The sequence below is a fragment of the Dermacentor silvarum genome, chromosome 8 (genome assembly GCF_013339745.2).
Source record: "Dermacentor silvarum isolate Dsil-2018 chromosome 8, BIME_Dsil_1.4, whole genome shotgun sequence".
NCBI classification, from domain to species: domain Eukaryota; kingdom Metazoa; phylum Arthropoda; class Arachnida; order Ixodida; family Ixodidae; genus Dermacentor; species Dermacentor silvarum.
Genome location: NC_051161.1, coordinates 1084865 through 1106125, shown reverse-complemented (window position 1 = coordinate 1106125; position 21261 = coordinate 1084865). Strand labels below are relative to the sequence as shown.

Below are 21261 nucleotides of genomic sequence, written 5' to 3'. Positions count from 1 at the left end.
CTTCGTATGGCATACCGAACGAGACACTGCTTTCAAAGAATTAAAGAAGCCTTTGCAATCCCCGCCAATGCTCGCCCACTTCGACGAGACCGCAGACACAGAAGTCCACACAGATGCCAGCAATCTGGGTCTTGGCACAGTTTTAGTTCAGTGGCAAAATGGAGAAGAGAAGGTGATAGCGTACGCGAGCCGCACTCTTTCAAAAGCTGAGAGAAACTATTCTGCGACGGAGAAGGAGTGCTTGGCAGTCATATGGGCCATCAGCAAGTTTAGACCATACCTCTACAGCAGGCCGTTTCATGCAGTCAGTGACCACCATTCACTGTGCTGGCTGGCAAGCTTGAAAGACCCATCCGGACGACTTGCGAGGTGGAGCCTCAGACTCCAAGAATACGATATTACCGTTGTATACAAGTCTGGGCGAAAGCATAACGACGCTGATTGCTTGTCACGGGCACCGGTCGGCTCTCCTCCTTCCGAAGACGACGATTTCCCATTCCTTTGTGTTATGCAAGCCGCGGAAATCGCCGAACATCAACGGGCCGACGCAGATTTGCTTCCACTCATAAAGTATCTCGAAGGGCATAACGTTCAAGTTCCACGAGTGTTTAAGAGAGGATTATCTTCATTCGGCCTCCGAGATGACACACTGTACAAGAGAAACTTCCAAAACAACAATGAAAAGTTCTTGCTCGTCGTACCGTCAGTTATGTGGCCTGAAATATTAGAAGCCTGCCATGATGACCCATCATCAGGCCACTTGGGTGTCACCCGATCATTCACCAGAATCCATGCAAAATATTATTGGCCGAATTTATTAGCGTCAGTACAGCACTACGTGAAGACATGTCGCGAATGTCAAAGGCGCAAAACACCACCCGTAAAGCCAGCTGGTCTTCTTCGACCCATAGACTCACCTAAGACTCCATTTCAACAAGTTGGGATGGATCTTCTTGGACCATTTCCCACATCGTCATCAGGGAAGAGGTGGATCGTTATCGCGACCGACTGTTTGACACGATATGCTGAAACTGGCTGCCTTGAGCGGGGAACGGCCGTCGAAGTTGCCAAGTTTTTTGTTCACAACATAGTGCTTCGACATGGTGCCCCAATGGTTGTCATAACAGATCGAGGTGCAGCATTTACAGCTGAGTTGATGCAGTGCTTGATGACGATGACTAACACCAGTCATAGAAAAAGCACTGCATACCACCACCCCCAAACAAACAGGTTGACGGAACGCCTGAACCGCACCATTGCTGACATGTTGTCAATGTATGTTGACATCGAACATAAGACTTGGGACGAGATCCTGCCCTACGCTACATTCGCCTACAACACAGCCTTACAGGAGTCCACTCGTGTCACTCCGTTTGAACTTGTCTATGGGCGCACCGTCACAACGCTGGATGCCATGCTGCCAGCAGAAAATGACGACGGCAACCCGTGCGACGTTGACGAGTTCCTACAAAGAGCCGAAGAAGCCCGCCAGTTGGCACGATGCCGATTACGCCATCAACAATGCAAGGATGCACATTCTTACAACAGGCACCGCCGAATAGTTCAGTACCAGCCGGGTGACAAGGTGTGGGTATGGACACCAGTGCGACGTCGCGGACTCTCAGAAAAGCTACTACGACGGTACTTTGGCCCTTATGAGGTTATCCGTCGACTAAGCGACCTGACTTACGAAGTCATCCCTAGTGGAAACGAGCGCACTAAACTCCCTAACATTGCTGACGTCGTCCACATAGTCCGGATGAAGCCCTATTACGAGCGATAACGAAAAGCCTCCGACAAACTTGGCTACCCTCCTGCCTGCATCGGGACGATGCTTATTGGGAGGGGGAGTAATGCCGCAAGTCTGGTCCTAAACATGTGTTCTACGACGGTAGCCAGCGAGCCACTGTGTCAAAAGAGTGTCTGCTACGTCTCGCGCGCCTTCTTGGTTTCGTGGGGTGGCGCAATGTATGCCGCTCGTGCACGCGCACAAGACAGGGGCGCGGACCATCACTGGAAGAGAAAGAAGTGTGTTCAGCGTAGAGACACTCGTGTGGAACGTTCTTGAAAACTCTTCGTGTACATAGTTAGTAGCAGGGCACAGGTTCGCCCTTAATAAACCAGTTTTTTGTATTTTACTCCTCGAAATACCGTTACAATATCAACACGTTCATCTTAGACAATGCTTATATACAACACCAAAGGCACCACCTGCCATCCTGTGGCACTGATTATGATAATAGCAACCACTACGTCTTCCCCCCAATTGCGTTCGTAAATCCAACGACTTTGGAGGAACCACTTAACGTCCATGGCGGGTGCGATAGCCACTCTGTAGCCCGCTTCTTAGATGTGGAAATTGTGCAGCAGGTGACGAGGGAACTTAGTCATCTGTTGGCTGTTCTCCTGGCGAAGAGACAGGCACCAACTCTCTGTAGTTATGCTGTGGAATAGCTCCTCCTTGTGCTTCAACAATGTAGCATCGAGGACGCTGGCCAGTACTGAGTACTAAACCCACACGTGGTCACCTGACTGCAGAAGAGGTAGATGACGAGCTGCGTGTCTACGGTTACAGTCTTGCGCTTGTCTCTTATTATACCATTTATTTTTCCTGGCAACCCGAACTGCCGAGGGTGTTCGTCGGTATCCAACGTCCTGTTACCTGGGCAGGTGATTCTTCAACTTTTGTCCAAATAAGTATTGGACTGGGCTGTCACCCAACGCACCGGGGGTGTCCCGGTAACATAGCAGCACCAAGTAGGATTCTTCTGCCTTGACGAGCAGTTCTTTGATGGTGCAAACTAATGCTTGCAAATATCTGTCAAACCGGCTATCCAGGTTAACCAGAAGGAAGTGAATCCAATCTCAAAAACCGGTTATCCGGATTTCAAGAAACGGATATTCAGAATATTCGGTTTAAATAACTTGTTAGCCGGACATTCGAATATTCGCACACAAATATTTTGTGTTTGAAAAAGGAAAGGTTGTGGAGATGCGCAACTCTCATGCGTCCCCTGATGCTGTTTTCCCCGCATAGCTCGCGTATCCTGTAGTTCGGCTTCTTCGTATGGCTAAGCGCCGGCATATTCGCTCGCTATCGGGTTGCGGTGAGTCAGACTTCCTTGATTTGTAGCGTGCCCATGTGCATGTTCTATTGGTAGTAATTCGGCTAGTGTGCATTAGTGTATGAAAGGTCCAATAAATGCCCTTGTGATTGTTTGCACTACTGTGTTGTCATTCCTTTGTCCCAAGAGCCTGTGTGAGACCCCACATCTGGCGCCCAATGCAGAAGTTGGCACGAGCAAGTGTCGCTCGCGCCGAAGCGCCCTGCTGGCGAGAGCCGCAGTTGCCGTTGGTGACTGCCGGCTCTTTTCCCAGCCGCTGAGGGTTGCGAGCCGGACATAGGTGGCCGCCGAAGTTGCTGCGCCGAACTGGCCACAGGCATGGCCATCGCCTGGGGTAGCCAAGTCTGATTGTAGTCCGGGGCCGCAGCGTTGACAATGTGCAGGTGACAGCAAACCAGGGGTGACTCCGCTCACGCTGCGTACACTCAATGCACTCGACAAACACTAAAGTAGTGCAAGGGAGAGGAATTCGACATACGCATCGCCCATGTGGTACAATGTTTAATTCTGCTAGCAAAATCTCGGGCGGCATTTGAGATGCTAAGTTCATGTGAACAAAGCTTACTTTCTTGAGTCGAACGAGTAATTTCAATTCGTGCGAGGTGAACTAATGAGGGACGCAATGTGCGACACCTCAACACCATGATCCACCAGGTTGTGTCCCTCATTGTGCGACAGGCGGCTTTGTAAAGCCTTAGGCCTAATGCGTTGCTACTTTGACAACTGGCATCCAAAAAAAAAAAAAAACATAACCCAAAATGGGCACAACTGGCAGCCTCGAGGAGACGTTAGCTCTGTGAGGTGGTCCTACCCCGCTCGGTGCACACAGCATCCGAGTTGACGGCACCCACCATCCCAGACGGTGTCGGAGCACCCGGTGCCAGGCCGCAATACCAGTCAGCCCATAGCGGCAGCCGTGGCCCACGGCTACCCGATTCCCTGAGCCATGAATTCCGAAGTCAAAGACATAGAAGAAGCTATTTACGTAAGAAATTCGGACCACCCACGAGGCTTCCGTACTCACTCGCTTCAGGCTCGCCAATGCTCCGCGGGCGCTAGGCCTCGCTCTCCCAGGATGCAGACCACGTGGCTCTTGTACCGACGAATGTACTTCAACAAAACACTCGCGAAAAGGCTTACCATGTTAAAAAGTTCAAACACGCTACAGCAACCGGTTAGTGTTTGTCGAATGCGTTCAGTGTACGCAGCACTGCGTGAGCGGAGTCACCCCTGGTTTGCTGTCACCTGCACATCGTCAACACTGCAGCCCCAGACTACAATCGAGCTACCCCAGGCGATGGACATGCCTGTGGCCAGATAGGCACAGCGACTTCGGCGGCTGCCTATGTCTGGCTCGCAACCCTCAGCGGCTGGGAAAAGAGCCGGCAGTCACCAACGGCTACTGCGGCTCTCGCCAGCATGGCGCGTCTGCGCGAGCGACGCTTGCTCGTGCCGACTTCTGCGTTGCCGTTTCCGGAGTCCTGGGCTGAAGTCGTGCCATCGAATCTGCAGAGGTGGTGCTGTGACCAACGGACGCCAGTTGTGAACCCCAGAGACAATGTCGGCTCGCATGTTGTGGATAAGGTGTGGACATTTCCTCGGCACGGCCACTGTCGCATGTACTAAGTTTTGTTCGCAACGCATGCGTTGATAGTTCGTGTGACATGTTTCGCCAGAGTATGTATAGTGATTTAAGGTTGGGGGGATGTGGGGATGCGCGACTCTCACGCGTCCCCTGATGTTTTCCTCGCATAGCTCGCGTCTCCTGTAGTCCGGCTTCTCCGCGTAGCTAAGCGCCGGCGACGGTCGTAGTGGTTGCGGCGCATTGCGAGAGATGGCGCGAGTGTCGCGATGCTAACGCCACCGAACAGCAGGGTGACTTGGGAGAAAAAGGTCGAAGGCGCTTCGTCTTTGGCTTGGGATCGGCGACCAACACGCACGAACGCGTCTCGCGAGGCTAAGAGCAGGACACCGGTATGCACGAACACGGATCATTCGAACGCGCCACCGTTCGCATGACCGTACACGTGAACGACTAGACGATGGTGTCACAACATGGGGAAAACATATTCGCTCGCTATCGGGTCGTGGTGAGTCGGGCTTCCTTGATTTGTGGTGCGCCCATGTCAATGTTCTATTGGTAGTAATTCGGCTAGTGTGCATTAGTGTATGAAAGGTGCAATAAATGCTCTTTTGATTCTTTGCCCTACTGTGTTGTCGTTCCTTTGTCCCAAGAGCATGTGTGAGAACCCACAAGGTAAGGAGGTTAACCAGAGCAGATATCGGGTTTGCACAAGCGGTTGCAAAATAACTACAAATATAAGAATACAAGAGAGAAAGAGAGGTAATTTCGGCACGTGTACAGAACAAATATCTGGCTATCCGAATATCCGGAGCATCATGCAGATGTTGAAGAATGGTGGTGCGCAGGTGTCGGGGGAATAACTAGCAAGAATTCTGGCCTGTCAGATTTCATGTTGCGATGGTAAAGGATGTCATCGCGTAGGATATACTGGCGTAGAGCAGGGTCGGAATGGGCGGAAGAGAGTCGCTGAATGGTGAGCTTTAGGGCTGCATCCCAACGCTGTTCGGTGCTGATGTCGCGTAAATCAGAGATGGCCAGTGCTCAGGAATCATGCTCATGGTCATGCACGCTAGCAGAATCATGCATGCTAGCAGGGTCCACCGGTTGGCGGGAGAGACAATCGGCATCGTTATGTAGCCTGCCCGATTTATAAATTACCTCAAAGGTATATTCCTGTAGCCTCAGAGCCCAGCGACCAAGGTGACCAGTTGGATCGTGGAGCGAGGACAGCCAACAAAGAGCGTGGTGGTCGGTAAGAACCGAGAATGCTCGGCCGTACAAATACGGGCGAAATTTAGCGACAGCCCAAACCAATGCAAGGCACTCGCGCTCTGTGATCGAATAGTTCCGTTCAGATGGGGAAACCAGGCGGCTGGCGTATGCAATAACACATGTGTGGCCATGCTGGTGCTGAGCGAGGACGGCGCCGATTCCATGCCCACTAGCATCTGTGCGAACCTCAGTAGGCATAGATGGGTCAAAGTGAGCCAATATAGGCGGTGAAGTGAGCAAGTTGGTCAGCGCCGAGAATGCAGTCGCTTGATCAGGGCCCCACATGAAGGGCACGTCCTTCTTGAGAAGGTCAGTGAGGGGTCGGGCTATGATGGCGAAATTGCATATAAAATGGCGGAAGTACGAGCATAATCCAACAAAACTCCGAAAAGCTTTAGTAGACGAGGGCACAGGGAAGTTCTTGACAGCGCTAATCTTGGCAGGGTCAGGTCGGACAGCTGTAGCACTTACAAGATGACCAAGCACAGTGATTTGTTGTCTGCCAAAACTACACTTTTTGGAGTTTAGCTGGAGGCCTGCTCGACGAAAGACAGCTAGAATGGTCGCCAAACGGGTAAGGTGACTTTGAAGCGTTGGGGAAAACACAATGACGTCGTCTAGGTAGCAGAGGCAGATAGATCATTTGTAGCCATGAAGGAGAGAGTCCATCATGCATTCAAACGTTGCGGGGGCGTTGCACAGTCTAAAGGGCATAACTTTGAACTGATAGAGGCCATCCGGTGTGATAAAGACAGTTTTTTCTCGATCCAAGTCATCAACAGAAGTCTGCCAGTAACCCGAGCGCAGGTCGATGGATGAGAAGTACTTCACACTGTGAAGACAGTCCAGGGCGTCATCAATCCGTGGCAGCGGATATACGTCTTTGCGCGTAATTTTGTGTAAGGCACGATAGTCGACGCAAAATCTCCAGCTGCCATCCAAGATGACAGGTGACACCCACGGACTTGAGGAAGCCTCTATGACGTCTTTGGAGAGCATTTTGTCGACTTCTCGTATGACCTGGCGTTCGGAATGGGACACACGTCTGATAGGGATAGCATCTCCGCTATGTATTCGATGGCTTACTAGAGACGCTTGACCGAGAGGGCGGTCATCGAAGTCGAAGATATCCCTATAGGTCGCTAGGAGGTGGTGGAGTTCCGCGGCTTGACAAGTCGGAAGATCAGGGGCAATCATCGTGGTAATTTCGTCGGGGAGTGGACTTGCCGGACCGCTTGCCAACACCCAACGGTTGTTGCAATGGCGCGCGACGTGACCGATACGGCGGCAGTGGAAGAAAATCGACCGATCATCTGCCATCTGCCATTCAGCCAGATTACGAGAGCGCGGATAAAACCGTTGTTCTTGCGGCGGTGATCTCGGGCGAGGCGGCGACCTAGGGGAAAGTCAGTTGTCCGAGACTGAGCAACGGTGCAGACGGCGAAACCCAAGTTGCCAAGTTCTTCCCGCACAATGGACTGGACCAGGGAAACGGCCGGCACGTGAAAATTGCTGTGGCCGTTGTTGGGGAGAGCAGGAGCAATTGCTTTGATTTTCCGACGAACGATTCGTGTAATTTCTGATGGTGGCGACGACTGCAGACAAGAGGCCTGTCCGTCTTCGCATGACGATGCTGGGGCTGTGTTCGGTAGCCGAGCAAATGACCTCGCAATACGCCGACTTTTGGCCTGCTCAAAACGTCGGCGGCATTATTCAATGATTGCGTCGACGGTCGCACAATTTCGGCACAGTAATAGGTTAAACGCATCGTCTGCGATTCCCTTTAGTACATGACCGACCTTGTCCGACTCCGTCATGTCCATGTCCACTTTACGGCAAAGAGCCAAGACGTCCTGAATGTAGGATATGTATGGTTCCGTGGAAGTCTGAGCGCAGATGGATAGCTTTTGCATAGCGGCCAGCTTTCGACCCATGGGCGTCTCAAACAAGGCACTAAGTTTTGTTTTGAAGGTGTCCCAACTTCCAATCTCTGCCTCATGGTTATCGAACCACACCTTTGCCATTCCTTTGAGGTAAAACAGCACGTTCGCCAGCATCATCGTCGGATCCCAACGATTGACCTCACTGATGCGTTCATAATTGGCAATCCAATCTTCGACGTCAACTTCATCTGTACCGCAGAACGTTCCCGGGTCTTTAGGATGTGTAACGACGATCGTTGATATTGTGGTCGGCGCTGGTGCAGGTGTCGCACTAGCCGGCGCAGGCGGTGTGGTCGTGATCTCGTCTGTCATAATGATGACCCCGACTCGACGACCACTGCGGAGCTCTGTTGTACAGCGCTTATTCTGCTACCCCGCACCTCCACTAAATTGTCACGGGGATTCACAAGTACACTGGAGAGACAATATATACAGGCTGCTGCTACCAGCGAATCGCTGACAGCATCGCACGAGGCTTGTCCCGTCTTCTTCCTCTTCGCCTAGCACAGCGGTCCTTTAATGGCAGGCTCATACACAATGCCTTGTAACAGTATTAACTTATATCACTCCTGTTATCCAATTTTCAAATTCGAATAACCGGTGGACCGAATAACCAGATAACCGTTTTTTCTGTAAAACCGGTTTGATGTTGCTGCACTAGTGCAAACTGTTCTGTCCACTTCCCCGTTTGTCTGTGAGAACCGGTGGCTACTGGTCTGGTGCTTGAACCCATATCAGAAAACTTATCAAATTCACTAGAAGGGAACAGAGCGTTTTCCTTGATCATTATGAGCACTTTTCTGCCTTCTTCATCATTATGATTATGCTGTCTTGATCATTATGAGCACTTTTCTTTGTTAAGTGGCACACCTGCCTTCAGTGACCAAAGCAAGGCATTTGTTGGGGCAGTGTTTGGTCTTTCTGCTATCTAGCAAGCCATCACGGTGGCACACAACGCCTTGCAAGCCCTCGAGTATGTGACATCCTCTGGTAGTGTCATGGAGTGGATGAGATTCCAAGGGCATTGTGTTAAACATATTTCCCTAAAAGGGTAATGAAGGTTGTCAGTAAGAATGACTTTTGCATTCATTTCAATTTGTTAGAGTACACACCGAGTTTGGAGAGGTGCTTCTGGGTGTGCTCCCTTAGCACACTTATATTTAGAATTGTGTAGTCCGACTGAAGCAAAGCCTGACGCGACCTCTTTTCTTTGTTATGACAGCTATTGGCGCACTCCGACGAGACAGAGCTTGCACTTTTGTTTAAGGATGGGCAAATAGTAAATGCCACAGTTGAATTGAATAGCAATTCTGGTCAAATAATTTCGAATGCAGTAGTTTAAATAGTATAGTACTCTTGTGTATCACTTAAGTGAAGATAAATGCCGCAGAATTTCCTTTAATTAGACTGGTGCAAATACAAATTTTTTGGTTTGAAAAGAATAGTTGTGGTCTTTGCATAAAACCTTGAGACAAGAGCCAGAAGTTGACAAACCTTAAAAAAGAAGGGTTGGGGAGGGGGTTAGCACCTTTACTCACAAAGTTTGAAACAGTTTCATCTCAGGAATCAGCTTATTTTCATTGCTGTTTTTCACATATTTTCATGCAAAAGCGCAAGTGCGTCATTTTTTCACAATACCGGCAGTTTGGACAGCTGTACAGAAAATTTATTTACAGGCTTTTGCTGGTTCAGCTGGTAGACGGGAATTTCGTTATGGTAGCAGCCGTGGAAATCTATTTATCACGCGGCTCTATGTATGTTGTGATTCTGTCAAGTACAAATGTCGCATGCAACTTTGACTGCGCAATGGAGCCTCAGATTAGGTGATGTTGCGCAAATACAGCTCGGTGCTTTCTACTTGCATGCGAGCTTTAACCTATTCCATTCAGTACACGCCTAGACCAGCTTAATGAACAATGCTCGCTGTAGTTTACAGCTGGTCGCCCGTGGACTCGCACGTCACTTCTACATCCTTCGGTATATCTTGTACGTGCAATCGTGGGCACACTCACCGATGAGCCACTAGATGAGCCGCACACTTGCAACGGTTTGCGAGAAGTTTGTGGCTCATCTATTGGCTTATCAGTGATCTCGTATTGATCCAGTATTGCTTCTTTATGACATTTTCAATGGTATAATAGATACACCTAGTTTTTAGACAGAAATGAATTGTGAAAATCATCTCTAGATTTTTGCTAATCACAAGCACTGAAACATTGTGGCCACAGACACTGCCCAAACTGCCTTTATGAATTTGGGCAGTGCAACTATGAGAGTCTGACCTTGGCAGATCTGTACTGAGCTGTAGTCCAATCTAGAATTACTTCTCCGTAACGCAAGTTGTCGAATGCTTGTCTTCACAGCAGGTAATGCACAACAAGATGTGCACTGTTTTGAACAGCTTCATTTTTGCTTATGATAAAAAAGATTTCGTTCCATGATTGAGTAATTTTCATTTTGTACCAAGGGATTTGTTTCAAGTAATACTGCTTTTCCCCAGGTTCCAGGTTTTGAGAAGTTCCAGTGCTGGATGCCGACAAAAGCAGGGAGTTCACTGTTTGCCCTGCATCCAATGAAAGTGAGTCCTTATTTCATTTTGTTTAGCTTGTACTGAATTTGATGGGCATTGCATAATAGTATCAAGAAGCAAGTTTCCCGTGTATAATAAGGTCTAGCCAAAAATGCAGCTGTGTATATCTGGAGACTTGCAGGCTCAGCATTTGGGGATTCTGCTCTTATGGTGCAACCAACAAGAGCAGGATATTGTTTGGGGTTTGAGTCACTACGGTTCATCACAGGAGGTGTAAGCAAGTCCCATATAGTTGTTGAAAACTTGGCTTCTGCCCAATCTAGCTTTTCTTTTTTTTTTCATTTTTTTTTCACCTGCAAGTCAGCGTAATAAAAGTAAACAGAATGTCTTATGACTGAAGCTTCTGTGGCCAGCATTTCTCTGCTCTGCAATCTCATTCTGTGTCATTCTATGTTAGCAGCAGTTGTATGCCAAGTGATGCATGTTGTTGTTTCTTCCTTCCAGAACAAGATGCGATACTTTTTTATTCTGGATGTGAAGATTGCAAATGGAATCAAGACCATCACTGCTCGATCCCCTCTCAGGGTTTGTCCTTTCTTTAACATTAGTGTAATGCTTAGTAATGAATCCCACTGTGACTGGATTGGAAATGGTCAGTAAAACAATGGTCTCTATATAAATATATCAGCTGAAATATCATTTGCATGTTATATTGGTTAGATTATTACATATATGATGAAATATTATGTAACGATTACATTGCACATTCAGTGTATGGCATACGTATGTTGAAACACAGTGCTACATTTCACACACGCATGCACGTGTAGTGGCAGCAGCATTGGCGTCGCATGAGAATTACGTAGACGCTTGCGTCTACGCGAGGCACGAGCGGCTGGCACGCACCGGCACAGGCTAGCGTTCCGAGAGAGATTTAAAATGCTACGCTAAGAGATCGAGTGTGGGTTTTTGCTCTCCTGCGAGAGCCCGTGACTTTACCGGTCTACGTGGTCGCTCGTTGCCACAGTTTGGTGACCTCGGACATGATACTGCCATACGCTCCTGTGGTAGAGACGACCATGGACCAGACCAACGCTACGAGAGCTCAAGGCCAGAACCCTTCTGACGAACGCAGTGAGCCCTCCTGTTCGGCCATCGCCATCCACCTCCTACAGTACTGGGACCAGCATCCTTCGGCGTGGTTTCTTGAGGCCGAATCACAATTTGAAGTCGCTGGTATCCGCTCTCAACCTCAAAGTTTCATTACGCTGTTGCAGCGCTCTCACCCGCCGCCATTGACGAAGTAGCAGATTTGTTGAACGCCCCATTGTCTACCACCGCCTATGACGATCTCAAGGCAGCCCTACTACAGCGCACAGCAGCATCACAGCGTTCTCGCATCCAGCAGCTTCTGTCCGCTGAAGAACTCGGCGACCGACGCCCTAGTCAACTTCTTCGCCCAATGAAGCAGCTGCTCGGAGACAACGCAAGATCCATCGACTACGCGCTATTGCGCGAATTGTTTTTGCAACGACTCCCGGCTAACGTGCAGATGGCCCTGGCGACAGCCTCTACCATGGATCTTACCAGACTTGCCGCTTTGGCCGACAAAGTCATGGAAGTAGCTACCCCAACCCTCGCAGCCACGACATCGTCTCCAGGTGACAATACAACCGCCCTGCAAATCCTTCCCTGCTCTTCAGCAGTGCAATCTGCGCTCGACTCCTTGTGTGAGTGCCTGGAACGCATCATCTGGGGAGTGCAACATCGCCGCACGTCATCTCGATGCCCCCGCAGCCGTAGTTCCAGTAAATGAAGATGCACGGGCACCCGCAATGAAACATCAACTACAACGTCTGGCATTTGCTACTACCACTGCCAATTTGGAAACGACACTCGTCAGTGTCTGCGTCCCTGCGCTTGGCAGGGAAACAGGCTGGCCGACCTCTAATGGCGAAGAGTGGTCCGGCCCAACACACAAGTCGCCTTTTCTACGTGACGGACAGAGCTACGGAACAATGGTTCTTAGTTGATACAGGAGCTGACGTCAGCATTCTCCCCGCCCACCACTCCAACCGAAATTTTTGCAAGCTGTCAACAGCACCAGCATTCCAGTTTTCTCGTCGTGCTCCGTCATGCTAAACCTTGGCCTTCGACGAGCCTTCCGCTGGATTTTCCTGGTTGCAGACGTCCGTTGAGCAGTCATTGGAGCAGACTTCTTGCACAACTACAAACTCCTTGTCGACGTTCAATGGCACCGCCTCATCGACTACGTGACCCAGTCATCCGTTTCCGGAGTCCCATCATCAGGCACATCGCCGATCGCGCCTATTTCTGCCATGTTGGATTAACCTTTCGCCGTGCTCCTACGTGAGTTTCCCACTTTGACGCACCTGCCGGACTGGACACAGCCGATGCAACATGACGTGTGCCATCACATCGTCACCTCCGGCCCACTAGTCTTTTTCCGACCCCAGCGTTTGTCCCCGGAGAAAACTCAAGATCGCTCGCACGAAGTTCGAACACATGCTGCAACTTGGTATCATCTGCCCTTCCTCCAGTAATTGGGCATCACTTCTTCACATGGTGCCTAAGAAGACGGGAGACTGGCGCTCATGCGGTGATTACTGGGCACTAAACAACGTTACAGTTCCTGATCGCTATCCTCTCCCGAACATTCAGGACTTCATGGTAGCGTTGCACGGTGCAACAATCATTTCTAAGATCGATCTCGTTCGCGCCTACCATCAACTACCGGTCGCTGAAGAAGACATTCCCAAGACCGCCATCACTACACCTTTCGGTCTTTTTGAATTTCTCCGCATGCTTTTCGGCTTATGGAACGCGGGCCAATCTTTTCAGCGTTTCATTGATTCTGTTACCCGAGGCCTGCCTTTCGTTCTTGCATACATTGACGACCTTCTCGTCGCAAGCTCTTCCGCAGAAGAACATCTTCACCACTTGCGGTTGTTCTTTTCACGCCTTGCCAGTAACGGAATTGTCATCAACGCGGCGAAGAGCGAATTCGGTCAACCTGAACTTGAGTTCCTCGGTCATATCGTCGACGCTAAAGGCATTCGACCACTACCGACCAAGATTCGCGTCATCGAAGACCTTCCTCGATCGACCACACTCACCAAGCTTCGCCAATTTCTTGGATTCATCAATTTCTACCGCCGATTCATTCCCGATTGTGCACGACTTATGGCTTCGCTAGACGCTTTGCTGGTAAACAAACGTAAACAAGTGCTTCAGTGGACTGAAGAGGCCATCAATGCTTTCACAAGAGTCAAGAGTGCCCTCGCCGACGCCACGCTGCTTAGACACCCAAAGCCAGACGCGCCCACTGCCATTATGACCGACGCTTCAAACACCGCCGTTGGTGCCGTTCTGCAGCAATTAATCGACAGTGCGTGGCATCCACTCGCCTTTTTCTCCAAGAAACTAAAGCCTGCACAGTCCCACTACAGCGTGTTCAGCCGTGAATTACTCACCGTTTACCTGGCTATCAGACATTTTCGACATTTCCTAGAAGGCCGTGCATTTACTGTCTTGACAGACCACAAGTCCCTTGTGCACGCAATGAACCGTTCGGTGTCCTGTTACTCGCTCCACAAGAGTCGACACCTTTCCTACATCTCCGAGTTTACAACAACATTCCGACACATCAAGGGCACCGACAACGTTCCAGCCGACGTTCTGAGTCGCGTCAATGCCGTTTCCACGTTGACGTCAGAGCTTTTCATCATCGATGTCGACTTACTCGCCGGTCAACAGCGTGACGACCTTGAACTTCATACACCCCGGAATTCGTCAACATCCCTGAAATTGAAGGACGTCGTTGTGACTCCAGATGGTACGTTTGTCGTCTGCAACACTTCTACCGACACACCTAGACCATACATTCCGGCATCCCTTCGCAGTCATCTATTTGAAACTGTGCACAACCTGTCGCATCCTGGCATACATGCGACACAGAAGCTCCTTTCCAGTCGTTTCGTTTGGCCTCGGCTAAACGCGCAAGTTCGCAATTGGGTTCGCTGCTGTTTGTTGTGTCAACACTCTAAGATCCAGCGTCATCCCATTCTGCCTGCCAAGTCTTTTCTTCCACCAAATGCTCATTGTGACACCATACACCTGTACCTCGTCAGCCCTCTCGCACCTTCAAAAGGTCACTGCTTCCTGCTGACGTGCATCGACCGCTATACACGGTGGCCAGAGGCTACACCTATATCTGACATCTCAGCGCCCACTGTTGCAGCAGCTTTCGTGTCTACATGGATTGCAAGGTTCGGCTGCCCATCCGCAATAATCACTGATCGCGGTCAGCAGTTTGACTCTGCACACTTCAACGAGCTACTCAAACTACTCGGAACGACACGTTTTCGCACGACTGCTTACCACCCACAGTCCAATGGACTTGTTGAATGTCTTCACAGGCACCTCAAGGCCTCCTTATGGTGCATGAATCGCTGGAGAAGTGGGTTCTACATTTGCCTCTCGTCTTGGCATCAGAGCCGCACTCAAGAGCGACCTAGGTTGCTTCTGTGCTGAGCTAGTTTACGGCACTCACTTACGTCTTTCATGCGATTTCTTTGTCGCCACCAGCAAAACATCTATGCCATCACCTGCTGCTTACGCTGCCAAAGTGCAATATTTCTTCAGTCAGATACGCCCCGTGCCTACACGTTCACAAGAAGCAAGGTCTCCGTACGTTTCTCCTGCACTCACCTCTGCTCCCCACATTTTAGTTCGTAATTGTGCCATGCGGAAGCCTTTGCAGGCCACACTACTCCGGGCCATATTGTGTTCTCGAGCGTCGTCCGACGACTTTTCTCGTGAACGTCAACGGCCGATCAGACACAATTGCCCTGGAATGTCTCAAACCCGCCTACGTTGAAGCACCCGCGCCATTGGCCCCACCAATGTCCGACACAACCCTGCTGCATCCATAAATGCCGTCTCCGTCCGTGACACCCAAGACTAAACCAAGACACGCCACGTCACGTGGACTTTTCATTGTTCGTCAAACTTTCCTCCTCTCTAGGGGGGGAGCCCTTTGTAGCGGCAGCAACATCGGCGTCGCATGAGAATTACGTAGAAGCACGAGCAGCTGGCACGCACCGGCACAGGTTAGCGTTCCGAGAGAGATTAAAAATGGTACGCTAAGAGATCGAGTGTCGGTTTTTCCTCTCCTGCGCGAGCCCGCGATTTTACTGATCTACGTGGTTGCTCGTCGCCACACACGCACACACACACCACACACATACACACACACAGGGATGGATCCAGGTTTTTTTCTGAAGCGGGGGTCAGCTTCTGTCAATGATGGTGATGATGAGGATAGTAGCCTTCTTTATTTACTGAAATTCAACACTTCATCGAAGCCAGGTATCGGTTTCTCCAAACTTACAGGAAAATGACATTGCCCAACACAGCCATGTGCTTGACGGCTGTGCCTGATAATTTATCTGTCTCTCTAAGTTTAGTTGGTTCATGTTCGTGAGTCTGAAACTTAGGAACATGAATGAAAACAAATGAGCGGCTAAAGTGCACAAGAATCTGTACTTGAAAAGCGTGGACACAGAATGGAGGAAGAGGTCAAGAAAGTTGGCAACCAAGTACAGGGTAATTGAAACTGTAAATAGACAACGAGGAGTCATCAGAAAGAAAGTGAAAGAAACAGAGACAGTTAATTAGATGTTAATTGAAGAAGAAAGAAATTAGAAGGGAAAATCTGTACTATAACACAAATAGCAGTGCCGTGCTATTTGAGGCTTGAGCCGCTTGCCTAAGGACAAAAATATACCGGAGCAAATATTCGGAACTAGATTAGGCATGTGGATGCTGCAGCCAAAATCTGTAGACCACTCAGCATGTCCTAATGGAATCCGAAGGGATTCACCTAGTGAGAAGTGTTGGTAACGTACACCTTCCAGAAGTGCTTGGGTTTTAAGTGGATGGAGCCATCAACCAGTCAGCAGTCGAGATAAGCAAGAGACGTTTAGAGTACTGGTGGAAAGAAAGCAGATAAGAAATTGATGCAACAGGATCTCTTGCAGTTAGGTAGCGGTACAAGGTACATTTTTAAGGGGGGGAAAAAAAAAGATTAGGGATATGTATGCAAAAATGCTAGATAAAAAAAATCACCAGCCCTTCCCATGTCGACAAAATGGGAGTAAGCGAAGCTTGTGGCAAGACGACGCTGTCGCAGGCGTTTCGGTTCGTTTGCCCTAAACCCAGGGTTGGCGGCTCGTTGCTGACGTTTGGCCTCAACACCGCGCTCCCGCAACTCGACGTCCGCGGCTCATCGCTGACGTTTCGCCTGGGCTTTGGAAGCCCTCATGCTAGAATCGGACAACGAGCTTCACTTACCCCTATTTTCTCGACAGCGGAAGGGCGGTGATTTTGTCTCTTTGGGTCCCACGTGTGACAAGGGTAGCTCAAGGGCGCGTTACAGGTCCCCAAGCCCACAGGGGTATGTGCCACCGCCACCTCCGAAGAATACCCCCCTGAAGAAGGAGCCGAATTGGTTCCGAAACGTCGGGCTAGTAAATTTCCTTATTTGGTTGGAGTCAATCTCTAAGTCTTTATCAATTTTCCCAACCAGACAGGTAATTCTGTCGAAATGTTTAGCTTCAAGCCATTGAGCTTGGATTCTTTCTGCACAATCACCAGGATCGGCCCACTTTTCAGCGTGACCACCACCACCACCACCGCCGCCGACACTTGTGAGCCTATAAAGCGTTGCTTAAAAAAATGTTCGGCACTTACATCCCATCGAGATGCTTGACTAGCGAAGCTGAAAAGGGGTGGCTGTGGTGTTTATATTAAAGTTTATCACGCGAGTATATTAAAGTGTTTCTGAACTGTGTTACGCAATTATGTGTCACTTTACGCTCCATTTTATGGTGAGTAAATAAGACACGGACACGTTTGGAGTTGGCAGCGGGTGGACTCCTGGCGCTATTTGCGGCGCCGTTCTTCATACACGAGCTGCTCCTCGGAAGAATGCATGACACGTAACTGTACCATTGTGATGTCAGAGAGAGAATGACTCGCACGCACACTGCTGTGAGAGAGGAACGACGTCACCAACCACGCAGCCAATTGCGCACCAGACATTCTTTCTCCCCTAGCTCCCTCACACTTGGCACGTGTGCACTCCCCGCAGGCTGCGCTGCGTCACACCGATGCTGCAAAAGAACCAGACGTTTCCTTTCCTCCTGCTCCCTCACACTTGACGCGTGTGCACTCCACATTGACGCTGCAAGGGTGTATGTACATACGTCACCAACATGTGTTACTCCGAGGTGAAAAACTCAGACTTTCCCTCTCCTCTTGCTCCTAACTCCTTTCCAACTCGTTTTTTTTTTTTTTTTTTTTTTTCACGCATGGACACTGGTTCCTGGGGAGGCCCCTCCTGGGCACGAACGGACGTTTTGCCTAGGCATATCCAGCTTTGCTGTAAAACATGTAGAGCATACCTGAATAAATCGAGCAGGCTAGGTAACCATTTGTCACCGCCCCGTTTCAGAAGGGATTCCATTAAATCATCATCATCATCATCACCTGAAGTTTCTCCGGCGTGAGCGGCTGCACGTGGTGACGTTCTTCCTCGGACTTATGGTCCTGCGACGCACAAGTTCTCCTCTTTTGCACGGTGCCGCTTTTGTTGTCAGTGTTTACGTTGCCTGTATTCACATTGCTGCTGTCGATGCCTCTCCGCTTTGTTACCTTTCTTTCTCTGGCATGAATGCGCTATGCCGCACCCCTGTCTTTTCCAGATAATGATAAGAGGCAACCGATGACACCCTGAGGGGGATCTAAGTTAATCAGGCGCGAAGGCGCTCACGCGGACATGGGTGTGCTTGACAAAAGGGACGTCCCTTCGTTCGCTCGCCACCGCTGGGACAAGTAACGCACGGCCGGTGCCAGGAGGTCCAAGCTGTTCATGAGAAAAAATAACCACAGCAACTTCGTGACGCCACACCCCTACAGAAAACAGCTAAGCTTGTGAGCGAGCTAGCTTTACTTCTACATGGCTGCTACCACTGGTACTTGCGAAAAATAATTTTGAAGAATGCTGGTAGCCACATTTTTTGTGACAAGATGTGCGGAGATAAGCTCAGATAAGCTTCAGATAGGCATATTTTATATTTTGAATGATCAATATATCGATACCCTTCAAGTTTCGATATATCTGGGATCGACTGTATTGAACTATTTCATGATTTCCTTTGAATTCGATATACCTTGAATCGACTGTATCTAATGATGTAACTTCGGCTTTTGCGCATGTTTCTATTGCACAAGAATGAGGACACTATGTTTTGGTGACTCAGAAATATTTCATAGAATGTTTCTATATTTGTTTCACATGTGATTAAAATTGTCGCTCTAAATGACATTCAGCGTGTGTTCGTTTCCACATCAATACGATCGAGCCGGACATGCCTGTAATTCAGCCTAATTTCGTTAACGCTATCCATTTGTACAATTGTTCTTCTTGCATAGATAAATGTGGTGCCACCAGTGTAAGCCAATGCGGATGCAGGCATATGTGAAAATTGGACTCATCGTAATTGTAGGCTGCATGCTGAGTGTGAAGCTGTGCAGAAGTATATGATTTTGCTATATATAGGCCTTTTTATTACACAAAACTTTCGCTGGACAATTTTAACTTAGCCACTTATATTTGCAAATGTTGATTTAGGGGATGTAAGCCGTTTATTTACTTGCATTTACTTTGGATTTTGGGTCAGAAGCAAACTGCTCAAAGATAGATTCACTTGGAATTGTCGTACACACTCTCATGGGGTATTGCGGACTAACCCTCTTTCGTGCTGGTTCCTGCAGACACGTGAAGAGTGTTGGCTGGCCAGGACGATGCAACTTCTGCTTTTGCACATGTTTATATTGCACAAGAATGGCATTTCTCATGGCTGCGGTTAAAGCCGTGTTGTAAATAGCTGTGCAATGTAGCCCAAAGTGATGATGCAGTCCTACTTGATAGCTTTTCTGAACTCAAGTTGACCACACACTCATTTGTACTCACATTACTCGCACCCTTGAGCTCACGGCAGCTTACTCACCAAGATTTACAAGCAGGTTGGGTATTGGTATTACAAGCAGGTTGGGTATTACAAGCAGGTTGGGTATCCCAGTATTGGGATATTATCAATGCATGATGTTGGCAACTTGTGGCCACAGAAATCCATTACACCAGTTGACTCATGCGCACTCCTTGCAAGCAGCCATGCTGCATGCATGGTGTGCCTATCAAGGTTCCCTGTAGAATGCGTGCGAGTAGACTGTCATGCTGCCACAGCATCTCACTCAGCTGCTACTCCCAGCTCATTTCGTGTCATTGGTTTGTCTTAATGCTGCTGAAAACTGTCACGGCTTTTTTGTTATAATATGACAGTGATAATAAAAAAATATTGTGATAGGTGCAGTAATTTGAGTTTCTTTGGATTGCCAACATTGTAACAAAATTAGCGACTGTTAATCATTTTCAGCAGGTATACCATGGGGACTGTTTGTGGCACTTTTTGTAACCTGGAAAGTTTGTCAATGCCCCTTCAATTCTCTTTGCTGCCTTCTTTAGCTAGCATTTAATATAGGGGCGTGCGAATACCGAATAGTTGCTTTCAAATCAAATCAAGAAAACAAATGCCAAATATCAAATCGAATATCAAAACATTTTTGACAAAATACAACGCTTACAAATTTCGGGCGAGAAAATATGGTGCTGCACCTACTTGGAAGTCTCCTTGCATAGCATAACAAGAATGTTGCAATCTATCAGTAACATGAGTACATAGAAATCAAGATATACAGTACGGTCGACACTTATTAAAGCGAACACCAAATTAATCAGTATGCCAGTGCCGCTTACAGCTCAGTTGTAGTACGTATATGAAGTTCTGGAAGACATTTTAAAAATATAAGAGTTCTGTTGAATGGAATCAAGCGCCTTTTTCCTCTGAAACTATATCAATTAGTGACGTTCTGTTGTACTGAATACCAATGCGGTTCTCAGTTTGATAGCGGACCTGTGTTTTGTGGCAATCCTTTATTTATTGCGTAGAAAGTATTGCTTTCCAGGTTTTCTCCAAAATACAGAAGGGTTATCCTAAATTAACGGCAGGTGCGTGATCGTATGGCCAATCTGTGCGACAGACGAAAGGACCGCTCATCGTGTAACTCGATCACTGATTTGCTACCTCAAAGACTCTGAAATCGGGAGGGTCACGGCAAGTTCACGCGACGCTCGCTAGCCCCCTTCCTACACGTTCATCCGCCGCCTCTCGCTTTCATTTGCGAAGTTGTTTGCTGGCTTTCCGAGTGTCACGCGGCTGCTTTCAATATATCTGTGTCGATTCGGCACGAATCTAACTTTTGTCACCAACGCCCGATCTTTCTATCGACATTTGGCCTAGGGACATATTCTGATTTTGCTGAAACAGCCAATCAGTGTGCGCCTGAAGGCGAAAGGCAAACTATCGCCGAAGTGCTACGTTTCAGAATACGGCCTTTGATGAAGGAGCACCGATTAGGCCTAATGGCCTAGGCAGTGAGGTTGTAACGAAAATTCGCTGCTGGCCAATGTGGTCACAGGCCGCAAACCGCCACGCATTGCTTGCCACTAATATGTTCGTACTGGTGGCTTATCAGGGATCGTTCCCGAGATAATGCGTGATGGTTAGATCGACAGCTGTCGAAGCGATGTAAAGTTCGTCGTCGTGTATCCAGCACGATCTCTTGCCTATCGGCAGCTAATCGGCCTGATCTTCGCACATG

The 21261-nt window shown here is 48.9% G+C and overlaps 1 protein-coding gene across 1 annotated transcript in view; it reads left to right on the top strand.

Annotated features, from left to right (window-relative positions):
- Positions 1 to 21261, top strand: part of LOC119460513 (intermembrane lipid transfer protein VPS13A) — a 1139096-nt gene that overhangs the window by 581454 nt on the left and 536381 nt on the right. The window contains exons 49-50 of the mRNA XM_037721434.2: positions 10426 to 10503; positions 10960 to 11040. Of these exons, the coding sequence (XP_037577362.2) occupies positions 10426 to 10503; positions 10960 to 11040 (159 nt within the window). The remainder of the gene's footprint in view (positions 1 to 10425; positions 10504 to 10959; positions 11041 to 21261) is intronic.